This window comes from Bos taurus, chromosome 15 (assembly GCF_002263795.3).
Source record: "Bos taurus isolate L1 Dominette 01449 registration number 42190680 breed Hereford chromosome 15, ARS-UCD2.0, whole genome shotgun sequence".
NCBI classification, from domain to species: domain Eukaryota; kingdom Metazoa; phylum Chordata; class Mammalia; order Artiodactyla; family Bovidae; genus Bos; species Bos taurus.
The window spans coordinates 17,958,623-17,978,783 of record NC_037342.1 but is presented as its reverse complement, the minus strand read 5'-3'; the positions used below and the strand labels follow the sequence as shown (position 1 = coordinate 17,978,783).

General features: G+C 37.4%; 1 protein-coding gene across 2 annotated transcripts in view; it reads right to left on the bottom strand.

Annotated features, from left to right (window-relative positions):
* ATM (ATM serine/threonine kinase) overlaps nt 1-20,161 on the bottom strand; it is a 157,096-nt gene that overhangs the window by 21,375 nt on the left and 115,560 nt on the right. For both annotated transcript variants that reach the window (XM_005215785.5, NM_001205935.1), the window contains 7 exons: nt 17,857-18,015; nt 17,270-17,408; nt 16,143-16,225; nt 14,672-14,812; nt 13,763-13,879; nt 3,801-3,950; nt 965-1,130 (listed from right to left, as the gene is read on the bottom strand). In XM_005215785.5, coding sequence (XP_005215842.1) covers nt 965-1,130; nt 3,801-3,950; nt 13,763-13,879; nt 14,672-14,812; nt 16,143-16,225; nt 17,270-17,408; nt 17,857-18,015 — 955 coding nt within the window. The remainder of the gene's footprint in view (nt 1-964; nt 1,131-3,800; nt 3,951-13,762; nt 13,880-14,671; nt 14,813-16,142; nt 16,226-17,269; nt 17,409-17,856; nt 18,016-20,161) is intronic.

The window sequence follows — 20,161 nt, the reverse complement described above, 5'->3', positions numbered from 1 at the left end:
AAATTGAGATGCCTATGGGGTAAATTCTTCATTCTTCAGTGAAACTTTCTTCTGCTTGATCAATTATATTTAACACAAATTAATCATTAATTCATTTAATCAGGTATATATCCAGGAAAAACCACATTTCTATTTTTAAGACAGATGATAGCATGCTTTGAAATGTTTTTAACCTAATGAAAAACACCATGAGATGTTACAGAAAAAATAGTGAACAGAGTGTCAGGATGCCTGGCTAGCTCTGTCATTAACCGGGCCTACTTTCCTGTTCATAAAACGAGTTGAATCAGATTCATGATTCTCAATGTAGAAAAAGAGGGTTTCATTATTACCCAGAAACTTTTCAAAACATACATGTCCTGCCTTCCTGGTATACTGTACCTAAGTGATGAAAAGAGTGTTCTTTTATTAAAAACAATAGATCACTGATATTCCTGTTAAGTTTCCTTACTCTAAGATATTGTTAACTGTTAACTAACTGTTAGTTCCAAACTGTTACAAATTAAAAAGTCAAAATATATATTGTACACAGAATATTTAAATACATATCATTATTCCTATTCCTATTAAACAGAATCAATCATTGGGTGTTAATATCATTGTGTTATAAAGTTTGTATGCAAAAGACCAGTAACAATTAAAGGAAATAACTTAAATGGAATTATCATGAGTTTTATTTTCCAAAGAAAATCCCAGAAAATAATACATTGAGGGAAGAGAAAATAAGACATATTCATTATTAAGTAAAGAGGAAAAATAATCAGTGTTACTTCTCTTCCTGGAGAAAAAGAAATTCTTTCCTGCCAAAATAAGAAGAGCTATATTTAGAAGCTAAGAATCAGGATCAACAAGAAACACAATGATCTAATGATGGTGGCTTGAAAAACCATGATCACCATCATCATCTCCCTGTAACACAGAATGTAGGAAGTGCTGAATCTACTAAAATGTAGAAGAAGATTACCAATAGAAGAAGTAGCCACACTCCGAGTATAAGCCAATCGTTTCTCAAACCACACTGCTGGATCCAAGAATTTTTCCATGCAGAAGTAACGGAAAACTGGTTGAAAATTTTGGCAAATCTCCATGAAAGTTTCATATTTCTCTTCAAAAGACTTTTTCTGCATATCCTTTAATAGATAAAATATAAAATTATTTTCTCAGTATTGTGTTCAACTAATATGTACTAGGAGTTTCAATAAGAAAATGGAACAGTAGGTATAAAGGTAATAAAAAGAAGAACTAGACATTATCTTTGCTTACAAGAAACTTGTCTGTCTGGAAAATTCCATAGACAGAGAAGACTGGCAGACTACAGTCCATGGGGTCACAAAGACCTGGACATTACTGAGTGACTAAGCACACACACACACGAAGCTACAAGTCTGGTCAGGGAAGCAATTAACAACAAAATATAATCCCTTTGGGGTTTTCATGTTAATTTTAGGGGAAAGAGGCACACCAACAGTGACTGTAATTTGTTTTAATTCAATTGTAATTTGAGTGATTCTGTAACCTATGTGGAGTAAACACAAAAATGCCAAAGATAGCTCCATATATTATTAGGTATATCACAGATCTAGGGGTGTGATAAGAAAAAGGAAGAATCAATCACGGGTTGATTGATTCTTGACTGTGGCAGCAGGGCAGCCGAACATCTCAGATCTGTCCTTCAACACTTCCTTCCTATATAATAACTTTCTGAAGCAAAGCTTATTTACATCAAAGGGCTCAATTCTCACCTATGGACTAATGACTTCCAAATCTGTATCTTTTAAAAAAAAATTATTTTATTTTTAATTTGAGGATAATTACTTAATATTGTGATGATTTCTGCCATACATCAACACGAATCAGCCATAGGTATACATATGTCCCCTCCTTTTAAAAAAATTTTTATTGGAGGATAATTGCTTTACAATATTGTGCTGGTTTCTGCCATACATCAACATGAATCAGTCACAGGTACACATACATCCCCTCCCTCTTGAACTTCCTTCTGTCTCACCCCATCCCATAGCTCTAAGTTGGCAGGGAGCACTGGATTGAGCTCCCTGTGTCACACAGCAAATCCCCACTGGCTATCTATTTTTCTTGCTATTCTCTCAATTCATCCTACCCTCTTCTTCCCCTACTGTGTCCACAAGTCTTCTCTAAGCCTGTGACACCACTGCTGCCCTGCAATAATACCTACACAGACATTTCTCCAAAGAAGACATAGAGATGGCCAAGAAACACGTGAAAAGATGCCTAACATTCCTCATTATTAGAGAAATGCAAATCACATCTGTGTCTTTGGCTCAGGTATTTTTATTAAGCTCCAGCCTGATGTGCCTCTCCAACTTTCACTCAATATCTTCACTTGGATCACTTCCAAATCCAAACTAATTCACCTTCTCAGATTTGGCAAACCTCAGCTACTTCCTTTATTCATCAACACGGTAAATAGCCTCTCCATCTAGAAACTGGGCACCAATGATACTGAACTGCCTGTTCTCCATTCCTACTGTTATTACTCTCAGACTTAATCTCATGCTTCTAGTCAGCTTTCTCAAAATATAAGTGTTGTCAGAGTTAGTTTTCTAAAATGCCAATCTGATATTACTATACTTCTCAAGGGTTCTCTATTGCTTACAGGATAAAGTGCAAATTTCTTAACATTTCATGAAGCAACCCTCCACTTTTTGACTAATGACTACTGCTTCAGTCTCATCTATTCCTCCTCAAAAACTAAGCCTATGCCATCTTTACCTGCCTGTTCGTGCCTCCTTCCCTTTTGCTTCTATGTTCCTCCTTCCTAGAAAACCAATTCATTTATAAAACTCACCTCAAACACCATCTCCTCTATGAAGTCTTTTTCTTTTTAATAAATAAATATTTGTCTATTATTTATTTGGCAGTTAGCTCTTAGTTGCAGTACGTGGGATCTTTCATTGTAGCAAGAGGGCTTCTCTCTAGCAGTGGCACATGGGCTTAGTTGCCCATCAGCATGTGGGATTTAAGATCCCAGACCAGGGATCAAGCCACATCCCCTGCTTTGGACGACGGGTTCTTAACCACTGGACCACCAAGTGCTGAATCTGATTCTTTCCACTCTTTCCTGTCCCAGGTAGAATGGATCACTTCCTCCTCTGTCCCTTCACAAACCCTTCCCTCACAATCCCTACAGTGCTTTACCATACATTTTTTAAAATGTATAACAGAAAGCACAACAAAATAAAAAGTAAATAGATTTTAGAGTTGGACAGACAAGGTTTAAATCTTTGTTCCATTATTTATTAGTTCACTGACCTGGGGGAAGCTAAATTCTCAGAACTTCTTTTCATCTTAAAATGGGATAAGTATGATAGTGATTACTCATATTTGTGAAGTCTTACCATAGAACCTGATAAAGAGGAGACATTCAATAAATGTCACTGATTGGGTCAATGAATGTCAGACCAGATGGCCAGTGTGATGTGATGTGGCAAAAGTCTTAGAAGGTCTCCCTCTCTTTCATAACTTTTTCTCTTTTGGTTTTAGTTAGTATTTTGTTTGTTAAGAACTACCTTACCCCAAATTGGAAACAAACAGGCAAACACTGAATAAAGTTACATTTCTCATCGGACAAGGATTGACACAACGTAGTTTAAAAACTGTCCTTTTTCATTCACACAAACTTTCACTCTAGTGAGCATACTGTCTTATACAATTACCTGATGAAATTAAAATTTTTTACATTCCAAAATATTTGATAACTGTCAATTTTAATAAGCTACCAGATAATCTTGTAATAACATATATATTTGAATGTTACTCACCATCATTTTCTTTTGGCAGTGAATGGCACTGAAATCCTTTGGCCTGTATCTTTTATGAGCACCATTCTCATTGTTAACAAGAAATTCACCAATAGGGACAGTTCCTGTGCACCATTCAAGAACGCCACTTCGCTGAGAAAGGGGAACCACCTGAAGTTACAGATTAAATACCTTTTGTTTATGGACTGGCATTAAAGAGCATATGAAAATTATTTAATTATCAGAGTCAGTGTGAAGCAATTTTTCAAGTTGCACTACAAGTTGCATTACAGAATGTCCATAGGAAGAAAGCAACTGAAAATAAATGAGCTCAAACAGTAAGATTTTCTAGCCTGATGCTTAGACTTCTAAGAACGTGCTCTTCTCTCACTCTTCAGGATTCTCTAAGGGGTCAATACTGTTAATTGTACTCATCATTTGTGACTGACCAAGCCATACTTAGGTTACTCCATCTAGCAGAGGAATTAACTTTGCTTTCCTTATGACTTTGAAATCAAATTTAAAGAATTTCACTTTGGAAGACATCAAATGTAGTCTTAATTTGGGTATACTTTAATACATTTTTTTTACTTTAATAATTGAAAGTGTATGTATTCTTGCTTTGTAGTCTCGTTAGCTATTCAAGAGGAAATGTGTTCCTAAACATACTGTAAAATGAGTACTTTTACCAAAGATTAAAATGATTGAAAATTATGACATTATAAATATACATATAAGTAGAAAATAATATAAACACTCTTTTACCTACTAAACTGCTTTACGAAATCTAAGATTTTTCATATTTGCTGGGAAAGAGACAAAACTCCCTTTTACTCCTCACTGACCCTGTGCCCCTCCATACCAACAAGATGACTGCTACCTTGCTTATCACGTTCACATATTTTGGTGTATTTCAAAGCTTTATATATATATATGGCTTCCCTGGTGGCTCAGCAGTGAACAATCTGCCTCCAATGCAGGAGGCACAGGAGCTGTGGGTTCAATCCCTGGCTAGGGAAGACCCCCCTGGAGGAGGGCATGGCAACCCACTCCAGTATTCTTGCCTGGAGAATTCAATGGACAGAGGAGCCTGGAAGGTTATAGTCTATAGCGGGGCACAGAGTCGGAAACGACTGAAGCAATTTAGCACAGCATAGCACGTATATATATATATATGTAACTTTAAAGTTATGACCAACCTAGATAGCATATTGAAAAGCAGAGACGTTACTTTGCCAACAAAGGTCCGTCTAGTCAAAGCTATGGTTTTTCCTGTGGTCATGTATGGATGTGAGAGTTGGACTGTGAAGAAAGCTGAGCGCCAAAGAATTGATGCTTTTGAACTGTGGTGTTGGAGAAGACTCTTGAGAGTCCCTTGGACTGCAAGGAGATCCAACCAGTCCATTCTGAAGGAGATCAGCCCTGGGTGTTCTTTGGAAGGAATGATGCTAAAGCTGAAACTCCAATACTTTGGCCACCTCATGAGTTGACTCATTGGAAAAGACTCTCATGCTGGGAGGGATTGGGGGCAGGAGGAGAAGGGGACGACAGAGGATGAGATGGCTGGGTGGCATCACTGACTTGATGGACGTGAGTCTGAGTGAACTCTGGGAGTTGGTGATGGACAGGGAGGCCTGGCGTGCTGCGATTCATGGGGTCGCAAAGAGTCGGACACGACTGAGCGACTGAACTGAACTGAACTGAAGCTTTAAATAATTTATACCATATGTATGTTTTGCAATTGCTTTTTTGTCAATCAACACTATTTTACTAATACCTTTAACTATATTAGTACATTTAACTCTAAGTTATTCATTTTAACAACTCTGCATTGTATAAATATACCATAATCATCCAATTTATTGGATGACTGGAATACTGATTAACATTTACATTGTTTCCAGATTTCCCCAATGCTGCTATCCCCAATGCTATTAGTTTAATAATGAATACATTTCAGTTTTTCTAGGGTGTACATGTACCTGGAAGTTGAAGAGCTGGGTCATTCAGGATATGCATCTTCAACTTAGTTAACATATACTGGCAAATAACTATCCAAAGTAGTTGTACCAATTTATATACCCATTAGCAGAGTCTATTGTATAGCCTCCCAACATGTAGTATTTATCAAGACTTCCACATTTTGTCAATCCAACAGGTGTGTAACAGTATCTTATTGTGGTTTTCATTTGTATTTTCCAGATTCCCAGGAAAGCTGAGTAAAACTTGACAGGCTCATTGGCTATTCAAATGTTTTCTTCTTGTGAACTGCCTGTTTGTATTCTTCACCCATTTTCTCACTGGCTCTCTTTTTATTACTGGTCTGTAATAGCTATATCCATATTCTGTACATAAATCCCTGTTGTTATTAATAACAATCCTTTTTGTTATCAACATTTTAAAATTTGTTTTCTCAGCCACCTGTCTTTATAGTATCTTTAATTCTATACATTTTTAATTTTAATATACTCAAATGTTTTATTATTTTATGTTCTGTGTCTTAACATGGAGGAGATTTCATTAATTTATTAACTATGTTTTTTGGGAGTCTATTATGTCTTACACATGATGCTAGGGCATTGAGAATAGAGCGGCAATGAGGCAGATGAAGAACATGTCCTTATAAAGCTTCATTCTAGTGTGGGAACACATACACTAATAGACATTTAATGATGCCAGATAACAAGTATAATAGAACAAAACAGACATTTAAAAAAGTAACAGAGACTTTTCTATATGGTGAGAGAAGGCATCTCTGAAGAGGTGACACTGGAGAAAAGCCTGAAAGACTAATAACCTAAGGGAAAAGCTCATGCAGAGATATGAAGAAAGAGTATTACAGGCAGAGGGAAGTGAAAAGCTCTGCAGTGAAACAAAATTGGCACTTAAGGTGCTTCAGTCCTAAGCCACCACTCCCCACCCCTTGCCTACGCATGCCCCTACTGTCTTCTGCCCCCCTGCCCTTCCCCTGAAGTGGTCCCCTGCAGCTGTGATCCCACAGCAGGGTGCATGCCCCTCCCATGTGGGCTCCCGCTCAGTTTTTACAGTGTCTGGGCCTTGAACCCTTTCTGATTGTCCTCTCTGGATGAGTAGGCTCAGGGCCTATCTCAAGAGCTAGCTGGTGGAGGAAAACACTGCTGCTCAGATCCTAAGACCCTAAGCCCCAAGATGTTCACAGGCCTAAGCCCTGGAGTCTGGCAGAACAGGAACCATGCCCTGAGGTTCCTAAGAGGAGCCTCTGCAAAAGATTTGTGTTTTAAAGCCTTTTTCATGGCTTCAGGCTTCCTTTTGCCCTGTGCCCACCTGCCCTGGTTAAAGGGGTGAGTGGAAGGGTTTGCCAAGGATCATGGACACAGAATAGGGCCCAGGTACCGTGGGTCTTAGGCTACTCATCACTTTTCTTGTAGGAGCATAACCAGGAGCAAATGAGGCAGGGCAGAGAGGGCTGGCCCCTCCTTTCTTCCCATCCTCCCTCAGATGTTAAACTGTCTCCAGCAGTAGGAGGAGGCAAATGATTGTGAGTCCCATGCTGTGTATCCTTCCTGAGCCTGTGCTCACTCTCAGGGCCAAGAAGCTCCCAAAACAAGGCCCTCTCTTTAGGGGCAGGGCCATAATCTCGGGAGCAGTGCTAGATCACAGGCATTTTGGTAGGCAACAATTAAACAGGTTTTGGCTGCCTATTAATGTGGGAAGGTCTCCTAATTGGTACAAGAAAAAGGAGCTAGAAGAACCCTGGCTCAGAAGACTGCACTTGCTCCAGTAAGTCACAGTGACCCTGGGGGTGATGGCCTTGTATTGAGGGTCCACTGGGAGTTGTTGGCCAAGCCTCTCCCTTTTCTCTCCCCAGGCATCATTGGAGCCTGTTCCTGCCCTCAGCCTGGGTCTTCCCCAGTGATGTTAAAGATAAGTATGATTTCTCCATCTTCAGCTCTTTTCATTCTTCAAAAATGCACTTAACACTCTGTATTGTAATTGTCTGTTTCCCATGGTAGACTATGAACTTCTTAAGAACTAAGACTATGTATTACTTCTATATCCCCAACACCTGATAGAGTATCTAATACACCACTAGGCATGTAAATAAACAATTAGTGAACAAATGAATGAACAGATCTCATAGTCTTTCCAACTTATTTTCCTTCCTACTTAAGTACCTCTAAATACGTTCCTCCCAGAAAATCCAGCTTTATCTTTGACTTTGAGCTAGCTGTGACCCTAATGCTTGATCACATTAACATCCTTACCTCCTAATATATTCCATCAAAGATCCCTTTTCTAAAATTACTCTCTACTACTATCTAGTTATGAGGGGAAAAAAAAAATCAAACCCTTCTTTTGTTAAGAGACTGATGGAGAAAGGAGTAGGCTGGCTTCTTTCTATCTCATTTCAGAGATGTTGGGTGACGTAAAAACATTGAACTCAAGTTTCAAAAGGCAAATGGCAATGTTTTTCATAAGGCATAATGAAGAATTAAGTACAAAGCTTCTTTCAGCATTTAAATATTGTTTATAAGACACTGATTTTAAAAAATGAATCCTCTCATATCTAAGATTTCAGGCTAGTTGTTCAACATACTTTCTAAAAATGTAGTTTTGGTAGAGATAAACTAGCCCAGTCACACGAATCCTGGTTATCAGAGGGCCATGTCTCAGTGCCAGCAAATACAATATGAACTTTGTCTTCCTGCATCTCCATGTGATTCTCTCTGATATCTTGTGTTCCTCAATATACAAGTCTCTCCTTTGAGGCTGCACTTTGACATTTGGGTTGTTGTCTTTGTTGTTGTTCGGTCACTAAGTTGTGTCTGACTCTTTTGCCACCCTGTGGACCAGAGCCTGCCAGCCTCCTCTGTCCATGGGACTTCCCAGGCAAGAATACTGGAGGGGGTTGCCATTTCTTTCTCTAGGGGATCTTCCTGACTCAAGAATCAAACCCACATCTGCACTGGCAGGCAGATTCTTTACCACTGAGCCACAGCTGCGTACCAAGAGTTAATTCCAGGCAGTCAATGACCCGGCTTGTTGTTACAATGGTCACAAGAAGCCTGAATGACAGATTGGGAATGACTCCAAAGAAGATTAGGCAGACTACTTCACTACATACAATACAGTACTTCCAGGAACCTTTAACTGAAATCAAGAACAACTAGCAACAAAGCTACAACACAGCTTTCACATTTTTGGAGTAATCTCAAAATAATATAGATCTATTGGCCCAATAATACAATTCTAAACAATAAAGTCAAACCCAAACTCTCATATTTAGGGGTCATTTAAAATTTTTATTATTATTATTTTTTAGTTTACTTAGCTGTGCCAGGTCTTAGTTGCAGCACATGGGGTCTTTGATCTTCATTATGGCAGGTAGGATCTTTAGTTGCAACATGTTAAAACTCTTAGCTGTGACATGTGGACACTTTCTTAGTTGCGGTTTGTGGGATCCAGTTCCCTGAGAGAGCTTAAACCCGTGCCCCCTGCCTTGGGAGCACACAGTCTTCCAAGAGGACATTTTTTAATATTCAAATATATAACATTAAATAATTCCACTATTTAATTGGTAAAAGAGTTCTCTGTGAAAATCAGATATTTAAAAAGTTACCAGGTAGAGATGGAGTTTAGTTGTTTTTGCCTTCTAAATATTTTAGGTCAAGGTCTTCTCTCATGCTTTATAGCAATGAACTCTGGAAGCCAAACTGTGTTATTTGCTTGGAAGCCTGAGCTGCTTTCTGAGAAAACCAGGTGATCCTATAGCCCAAGGGCTTCCCTGGTGGCTCAGTGGTAAAGAATCCACCTGCAATGCAGGAGATGTAGGTTTGATCCCTGGGTCAGAAAGATCCTCTGGAGGACGGCATGACACCCCACTTCAGTATTCTTGCCAGGAAAACCCCATGGACAGAGGAGCCTAGCGGGCTATGGTCCATGGGGTTGCAAAGAGTCAGACACGACTGAAGTGACTGAGCACTCACAGCCCAAATCTGCTACAATATCGGATCCCAGCTCTCTACTCATCGCTTTTGCCATCTAAAAGTCTAGCACTTAGAGCACAAAACCTCCCTTTCACTCATGTTACTGAATATCTGCCCTCTAAAAACGTCTGAGCAGTCAGAGGAGACAGTTAACAACTAATCAACTTTGTCCTACAATGAAGCTAAATCAATAGATAGCAAATTAACTAGACTGTTGGGTCTCAAAGTGTGGTTCCTAAACTGCAGATGCATCAACTTGGTACCTGGTAGAAATGCATATTCTCAGGCTCCATCCTAGAATCAGAAATTTTAGGGGCTCAGCAATCTGCGTTTTAACAGACCCTTCCAGGGACTAGAATGCCTGTTAAATTTGAGTAGCACTGATCTAAACCACATCAAAGATCAGATTTCAAAGATCTTTAATTTTAACTTTTGCTCTTAGCATTCCATGAGAACTCGCTTTTTGCTAACTGGTACTAGAAAGCATCAAGTTAACAATAAAGTTTCATGTGACAAATTTCTCACAAATTTGCAAGTAAGAAAAAAGTGTGCTTTTTAAAAATGATTTCCCACTCTTCAACTTCATCCAAATAATAAGTGAGTTTTATATTTCTATTTCTGTAGGAAGTTAAAAAGCTCTAAAAAAAACCCCTCAGTTTTCAGTTACAACCTCAGTTTTCAGTTACAATAGCCTAACTCAATCAGAATTTTGGTGGGTAGATCTAATTTCTTTTTCCCTGCTCCCCTATTTGGTGTTTTTATTTTTTATTTTTTTGGTGTTTTTAATTTAACAATAATTTTTATAATTAAAAAAATGTTCATTGAGGGCAATTCAAAATATATTTAAAAAACAGGTACTGCCCATAATCCCATCATACCCAGAGTTAATAGCATTTAAGGAACTTTATGTCAAAGCTATATACTAATTTCTAACACATGTATATATAAACATCTGTCAAGGCTACTTTGGTTCCATTATGACTGGACAGTGTCCACTTTCACGTATTGCTTTTATCAAAGACATTTTAGTCATTCTCACCAATATATTTTTCAAGATAAACTTTTATATCATGGTTCCACATTACAAAATTTTTACTGGAATTTCATTGTCTATGCTAATTTGAAATCAGCTGACATTTTTAAGTGTCTTCCCATTTATAATGTGGTACTTTTTTTTTCCTTTTTTCTTTCTTGTTACATTTGTATAATTTTTTTTCATATAGTCTTGCATCTTTCTTATTATCATTAATCCTAAGCAGCTTATTCACATTATAAACATTATTGTATTTTTAATTATATTTTTAAACTAATTTTAGTTGATGGTTGGGATACCTCGAGTTTAAGTAGGGTTAACTTGCTGGAAAAAATAAACAGTTGTTTATATACCATTTTGCAGGTTTAGGAAACAGATATGGGGCTATCCTAAGTGTCTCTGAAAGACTGCTTTTCTACTAATAGACAGTAATTACCGTAATTTGTTTATATCTTCACAGAAATAGAAACAACGAATAAATAAATAAGCCTTGTTACAGCAGTGACAGAAAATAAAGGGCAAATAGGACATATAGGAATGAAACCAGAAAGGAACACCTATAGAAAACTGCTCAAAATTCTCCAAGCCAGGCTTCAGCAATATGTGAACCGTGAACTTCCTGATGTTCAAGCTGGTTTTAGAAAAGGCAGAGGAACCAGAGATCAAATTGCCAACATCCGCTGGATCATCGAAAAAGCAAGAGAGTTCCAGAAAAACATCTATTTCTGCTTTATTGACTATGCCAAAGCCTTTGACTGTGTGGATCACAATAAACTGTGGAAAATTCTTCAAGAGATGGGAATACCAGACCACCTGATCTGCCTCTTGAGAAATCTGTATGCAGGTCAGGAAGCAACAGTTCGAACTGGACATGGAACAACAGACTCATTCCAAATAGGAAAAGGAGTTCGTCAAGGCTGTATATTGTCACCCTGTTTATTTAACTTATATGCAGAGTACATCATGTGAAACGCTGGACTGGAAGAACACAAGGTGGAATCAAGATTGCCGGGAGAAATATCAATAACCTTAGATATGCAGATGACACCACCCTTATGGCAGAAAGTGACGAGGAACTCAAAAGCCTCTAGATGAAAGTGAAAGTGGAGAGTGAAAAAGTTGGCTTAAAGCTCAACATTCAGAAAACGAAGATCATGGCATCTGGTCTCACCACTTCATGGGAAATAGACGGGGAAACAGTGGAAACAGTGTCAGACTTTATTTTTCTGGGCTCCAGAATCACTACAGATGGTGACTGCAGCCATGAAATTAAAAGACGCTTACTCCTTGGAAGGAAAGTTATGACCAACCTAGATAGCGTATTCAAAAGCAGAGACATTACTTTGCCAACAACGGTTCGTCTAGTCAAGGCTATGGTTTTTCCTATGGTCATGTATGGATGTGAGTTGGACTGTGAAGAAGGCTGAGCACTGAAGAATTGATGCTTTTGAACTGTGGTGTTGGAGAAGACTCTTGAGAGTCCCTTGGACTGCAAGGAGATCCAACCAGTCCATTCTGAAGGAGATCAGCCCTGGGTGTTCTTTGGAAGGAATGATGCTAAAGCTGAAACTCCAGTACTTGGGCCACCTCATGCAAAGAGTTGACTTATTGGAAAAGACTCTGATGCTGGGAGGGATTGGGGCAGGAGAAGAAGGGGACGACAGAGGATGAGATGGCTGGATGGCATCACTGACTCGATGGACGTGAGTCTGAGTGAACTCCGGGAGTTGGTGATGGACAGGGAGGCCTGGCGTGCTGCGATTCATGGGGTCGCAAAGAGTTGGACACGACTGAGTGACTTATCTAATCTGATCTGATCTGATAGAAAACACATCCTTCAAAATGGAGGTTTATTGCAATTTTTAAAAATGCAAATGTGCTAGATGAGCATTCATGTAAGAGTCAAAGATGAGTAAATTAATAGAATAATGTGACTTAAGAATTATCTTCTCAGGCAAAATACTGGAGGAAATGCATTTGGGACATCCCTCTATTAAAGGTAATCTGACAATATCTACCAAATTATAGGTGCATTTACTGTTACCCATCAGTCCAACTTTAGGAAATATATCCCACAGATTCACCAGTACATATATGAAATATGTTCAATATTATTTATTGCAGCACAGCACTGCTTGCTACAGTAAAGGACTATAAATGACCCAAATGCCTATTTTATATGATAAGGACTTTTATGATAACTCTGTACTAATGCAGAAAGCAGTTGTTAAAAAAGCAAAAAATTTCTATAATATATTGCTGAGTTAAAAAAATATTGTTGTCTCTAGGAAAGGGGGGAAAATAAGGAATTATATTCATATATTCTATTTGTATAACACTGGAAACAAATGAAAATGGTACTTATAAGAATAAGAGATGGTGGGGCATGAGGTTTACAGCGAAAGGGAAAAAGGTGAGAGAAGGCTTCCCTTTTTATACCTTTTTCTATTATTGGATTTTTGAACCATGCAAATGTATTACCTAGTCAAAAACTAGCATATTTAGAATTTTAAAACTCTACCTTATATAATATATTTTTCACTGAATCAGTATTTTCTTTTTAACATCATTTCTCTTCTAAAGAGCACTTTTATATCAGAAATAGGCTAAATGGTCAAACATAAAGGGAAAATACTTTAGCTGATTATAAGAACAAGATTTCTTGAAACAAAAAAATGCTGCAATTAACATTAATGTATACTTTTACAAAAGAAAAATACTGTTTAAATCAGAGCTTTAGCAATATATGGCCTTTGTACCAAACCCAGTCCCAAACTATTTTTGTATAGCCTGTGAGCTAAGAATGGTCTTTCAGATTTAAAGGGCTATCAAGGAAAAAAATAAATAAAGAATATGCAACAGAGACCTATGTATGTGGCCCACAAAGTCTAAAATATTATCCTTCAGGAAAGTATTTGCTGACCCCTACCTCAATAATGGCGTCTTTTATATGTCCTTTATGAAGCAGCAGAAATAAAAGTTACCTTATAAGTACAAATAGTCAATTTCCTCTTCCTGGTTTCAGTATTTCTCTGCAGTAATGTATTACACATCTGGAAAACCTGCTGCATGACGGCATCTTGTCTCAGGTCATCACGGCCCTTCAGAATAATCAAAACACAAATAACTAAGCACAGTTCATTTTCTTTACTATAAAATCACACAAAATCATCTGAGGACAGCCAAAGGGCACTTGGAAATCAGTCTGAGGATCTGTGCTCCCCTTTAGTCTCTTAAGTAATTAAGACACACAAACACAAACACACGAACAAAAGACAAGTATTAGAGTAAAGTACATCACTGTAGACCAATTTAGAAAAAAGAAGTACCCTTCCCCACTCCCCGTCACAGCTGCTTTTGTGACTAAAATAACTGGAATGCCTACACTTACGGGCACACTGCAAAGCACCAAGGTGGAGGAGCACTGTTGTCTCTCTGCCACTTCCCAGCAAGGCCCAAAGCGTAAAAGCAGAGTAAGGGAGGAGTGCTATCCTTTTCGGATATGTTTAAAATAGCACTTAGCACAATGTCAGATCCAGGACATTGAAGCACGGGCCTTCAACTTGAACTATTCAAGAAAGTAAGCAACACTCAAAAAATTTTTTTCATAACAAGTAGGCTGATGGTTAAACCTCACCATGTCTATACATGTAAAAAGTATTCTTTCACTTCAACCAACTGTTAAAATAAGGCTGGTCTTAAAGACACACACACAAAACCATGAGGAAAAGCATTCTGCTTCTAGAAAACAATTTATTTCTACTTTGTTTTCCTCACCTGTAATTACTGAGAACAAAACCAAAGAGCCAAAATAAGAAGAAAATATCTGTTAGTTTTTCTTTGATGTTTTCCATTAATCCACTAGGAACTACACCACAAAAGCAAAGTCTCACCTTGACAAGCTGTCTCCTTTCCTTTCCATCAGAGCCCACACAATCTATTATTTTTGGTAAATTTAAACCTCCTGCTAAACGAAATTGTTCTTTAAATGACTTTATAGTCACCAGATTTCCATATTCTCCTGTGGGGTCCACCTAATAAAGTATATGACAATACCTTATTACTCAATTTGCATTTAAAGACAAATTAATTTTAAATGACAATTTTAATACTGAGCAAAGGAATGAATGACAATGTGCTGTTGGTTAAGAACAGAAATGGTAACTTTATAAATGAAAGAAAGGAGATTTGACATTGGAAAGGCTTCAAAAAGCAATATAGATAACACAATTTACCTCCTTAAATATCTCCTAATAAAAGAAGTTCAATTAGTGTTGCTGAAAAAACTATTCAATAACCCTGGTTCAGGTGTTACCATTGATCTGTATATGTTAAGTCATCAGTATAAATTAAGTCATCTCTTCACAAAAACAATAAGGGAAATTTTAGAAAAGTACAGAGAGGAGTTTTCTAGGTTTTAATTGCTAAATCTGGCAGTTTCACAAGATATTTAAATAAGTAACTTTGCTGATAGGTTAATCCACACGATGAAGCTACATTTCACATCAAATAACCATTCATATTAAACACTAAAAGGCAAACTCAAAGGAGAGATTTTACAATGTAGTTAAAATGATGATTTTCTAAACTGTAATCTTTATTTATTATGGGTTTCCCTGGTGGCTTGGTGGTAAAGAATCCACCTGCCAATGCAGGAGATTTGGGTTAGATCCGAGGTCGGGAAGATCCCCTAGAGAAGGAAATGGCAACCCACTCCAATATTCTTGCCTGGAAAATTTCAAGGACAGAGGAACCTGGAGTGCTGCAGTCCATGGGGTCACAAAAGAGATGGACATGACTTAGTGACCAAACAACAACCTTTATTATTATATTTATCCCTGCCCACATTGTACTCCCAGCAATAAAAAACCATTAGGACACAGCTGAAAGTGTCATGTATATTACAGTCAATACTGTAATACATATTATATTATTTAATATTGTAATACATCACAGTCAATATTCTAACGCATACAGAATCTTAAAAATCAATATAAAACAATTAGGGACTTTCTTGCTCAGTTAAAAATATTGACATAAGCACACAAAATATTTTCTTTTGGTCAGTAAAAGTATCAATAACAGTCTACAGACTTCTTCATAAGAAAGATGACATTTGTAAAACTGGAGGCAATAGAAAAGAAAGCAGGAGAGATCTTTAAGTATTTTAAGTCTTGGGCAAAGGGAACCCAATAAAGAAAAAACTATTGGTTGAAACAAATGAAACTGCCAATAATTAACCATTTTTGACCTACAGTAAAAGGCTATTTCAAACGGTTTAACTTGCTAAAAAGTAATTTAGTTTAATTAAAAAATCAAAACAAAAACAAACAAAAAAAATCAAAACAATTAATAGTAAATTACCTTAATTTCCATAGTAGGGACAACAACATCTTCTAAATTTTTAAGTTTGATAATGGGCTGGTCTGCTGGAATATTTATGCCTTCTGTATTTAAAATAAAGAAGTTTCAGTGACAACCACAAATTGAGCAACAGTACTGAAGGTAAAGGAGGAGAATTCAGCAGCTACCATAAACCCAAACTATGGCTAATCTGTGGTTCTGATTTAGAAATGAAGACCAAAGACCTGGGACACAGTGCCGCTCAGGGTCAGGGCATAGCAATGAGTAATGTGGCTTACAAATGAATTTGCAGGTTACCTGGCACTGGTAATTAGACCAGACTCCACCTGAGGTGCCAAGTTGGACGACTTAAGATAATTATATAATAGTATGAATAGCACATAGATAATGGTATACACATTACTATTAAATGCGACTAAACAACATGACAGTATTCTGTTTGCTTAGAGGAACACTATGAGAAGCCTCATTTTTATTTTAAAATAGTAAGAATTTAAATATGAAGATATGATCCTGAACAGAATAAAAGAACATAATTATTAAAGTATGGGGAGACAGATACACACAACCAAATATAGCAGCTTGTAATTATTTAAAGAGACATAGCAAGAAGAGTGAAGGAGAAAATGATAAGATCTTTTCATTTTTAAGTCCTAGAGTGCAGTTATCTATTATCAGTTCCACAAGATATTAAGTGAAAAAGTAACTGGCGGGGTATTGAAGCTTTTTAGATAAAAATTAAGTTTTGAATCATGTGTGAGTTGTAATCATCAAAACTTTTGTATCTATAATTAATGTATGTGAGTTGAGCAGATTTACATTCTGTTTTGTAATTAAAATATCCCTACAGAGAATAAGTGTGCTTCCCTGGTGGCTCAGTAGTAAAGAATCCGCCTGCAATGCAGGAGACACAGATTCAGTCCCTGGGTTGCGAAGATTTCCTGGAGAAGGAAATGGCAACTACTCTAGTATTCTTGCCTGGGAAAATGGGAAATCTCATGGACAGAAGAGCCTGGCAGACTATAGGCCATGGGGTCACAAAAGAGTCAGACATGACTTAGCACCTAAAAACAACAACAGAGATTAACACAGCAAGAATGCAACATTCATTCTTTCAAACTGCATACTTCTCTGAGTCCTCCACTGAGTGGCATCTAAATTTGCTAGTATAATATAAGCATCACAAAGTGCCTCAACACTTCTGACCATCTGAGGTCTCCTACTTCGGATAGTACGTATTATTTTGTTAGCAGCCTCGGTTCGATCCTATTAATAAAATACAAACAAAAAATATTACAAAAGCAAACATGTGACATTAAAACTTTTTACAGTTATAAAAACAAAAAATGGAATCTATGCACTTATCTAGACAATGGAAGGACTATAATCCCTCAGAGACAAAGCAGTCACTATATTATGAATGAAACATATCAAAGGTATAATAATCTCAAGAGTAAATGACTTGGGTACATTGTAAAATCTATTTTTTTCTTAGCTCATTACTTGAGGAAAAACAGTAAAATACCTTTGATATCTCTTATGCTTTGAGAAATATTCAGGAATTTTGAACCAATTTTAGGTAGCATCATAATAACAAAGGATTTACAAATTGAATATTGTCAACAATACATATTCTTTGAATTCCTGGGACTTAAGAAAGGAATATTTTGGGGAAAAAATGAATATTGCAACTCAAAAAGTTCAATTCAAATACCTCATCAAGCTGAGAGCTTTGTTTTGGTGCATTTTTAGTAATTCTACTCCTTCTGGCTGCCTCTGGTTTGGTCAAAAATTCATCCTTGTTTGCATTTGCTAAAGCCAATATAATAAACAAAGTGTGATGAGGATGATCCATTGAAATTCTAGAGATGAGCTGTCAGAAAATTAAGAACTGTTAATTTTATGGAAAGAAAAAAATTAAAAATCCATAACCTTTTAACTTTTACTTAACATTAAGATACATTTTACTGTGCTAGATGCAGCAGTGGGTGGACTGTGTGTGGGGGGCGGGAGTGGTGGTGCGGGAATGTATGGGAGAGAGAAGTATATGAGGAAAAAGAAAGAGAAAGTGAGTAACAAGTGGAGTATGAAAGGAGACAAAAGAGAATATTCTTGCCCTTATATAACATACTAAATATGACCGACTAAACTTTTTTGAATTAACACCCAAAAAAGATGTTCTTTTCATAATCAGATCAGATCAGATCAGTCACTCAGTCATGTCCGACCCTTTGCGACCCCACAAATCGCAGCACGCCAGGCCTCCCTGTCCATCACCAACTCTCGGAGTTCACTCAGACTCACGTCCATCGAGTCAGTGATGCCATCCAGCCATCTCATCCTCTGTCGTCCCCTTCTCCTCTTGCCCCCAATCCCTCCCAGCATCAAAGTCTTTTCCAATGAGTCAACTCTTGGCATGAGGTGGCCAAAGTACTGGAGTTTCAGCTTTAGCATCATTTCTTCCAAAGAAATCCCAGGGCTGATCTCCTTCAGAATGGACTGGTTGAATCTCCTTGCAGTCCAAGGGACTCTCATAGGGGACTGGAATGCAAAACTAGGAAGTCAAGACACACCTGGAGTAACAGGCAAATTTTGCCATGGAATACAGAATGAAGCAGGGCAAAGGCTAATAGAGTTTTGCCAAGAGAACGCACTGGTCATAGCAAACACCCTCTTCCAACAACACAAGAGAACACTCTACACATGGACATCACCAGGTGGTCAACACCGAAATGAGACTGATTATATTCTTTGCAGCCAAAGATGGAGAAGCTCTATACAGTCAGCATAGACTGACTATATATAGACCGGGAGCTGACTGTGGCTCAGATCATGAACTCCTTATTGCCAAATTTAGACTTAAATTGAACAAAGTAGGGAAAACCACTAGACCATTCAGGTATGACCTAAATCAAATCCCTTATGATTATTCAGTGGAAGTGAGAAATAGATTTAAGGGACTAGATCTGATAGAGTGCCTAATAAACTATGGACGGAGGTTCGTGATATTGTAAAGGAGACAGGGATCAAGACCATCCCCAAGAAAAATAAATGCAAAAAAAGCAAAATGGCTGTCTGAGGAGACCTTACAAATAGCTCTGAAAAGAAGAGAAGCGAACTGGCTGAATGGATACAAAAACAAGACCCCTACATATGTTGTCTACAAGAGACCCACCTCAAAACAGGGGACACATACAGACTGAAAGTGAAGGGCTGGAAAAAGATTTTCCATGCAAATAGGGACCAAAAGAAAGCAGGAGTAGCAATACTCATATCAGATAAAATAGACTTTAAAACAAAGGCTGTGAAAAGAGACAAAGAAGGGCACTACATAATGATCAAAGGATCAATCCAAGAAGAAGATATAACAATTATAAATATATATGCACCCAACACGGGAGCACCACAGTATGTAAGACAAATGCTAACAAGTATGAAAGGAGAAATTAACAATAACACAATAATAGTGGGAGACTTTAATACCCCACTTACACCTATGGATAGATCAACTAAACAGAAAATTAACAAGGAAACACAAACTTTAAATGATACAATAGACCAGTTAGACCTAATTGATATCTATAGGACATTTCATCCCAAAACAATGAATTTCACCTTTTTCTCAAGCGCACATGGAACCTTCTCCAGGATAGATCACATCCTGGGCCATAAAGCTAGCCTTGGTAAATTCAAAAAAATAGAAATCATTCCAAGCATCTTTTCTGACCACAATGCAGTAAGATTAGATCTCAATTACAGGAGAAAAACTATTAAAAATTCCAACATATGGAGGCTGAATAACACACTGCTGAATAACCAACAAATCACAGAAGAAATCAAAAAAGAAATCAAAATTTGCATAGAAACGAATGAAAATGAAAACACAACAACCCAAAACCTGTGGGACACGGTAAAAGCAGTCCTAAGGGGAAAGTTCATAGCAATACAGGCACACCTCAAGAAACAAGAAAAAAGTCAAATAAATAACCTAACTCTACACCTAAAGCAACTAGAAAAGG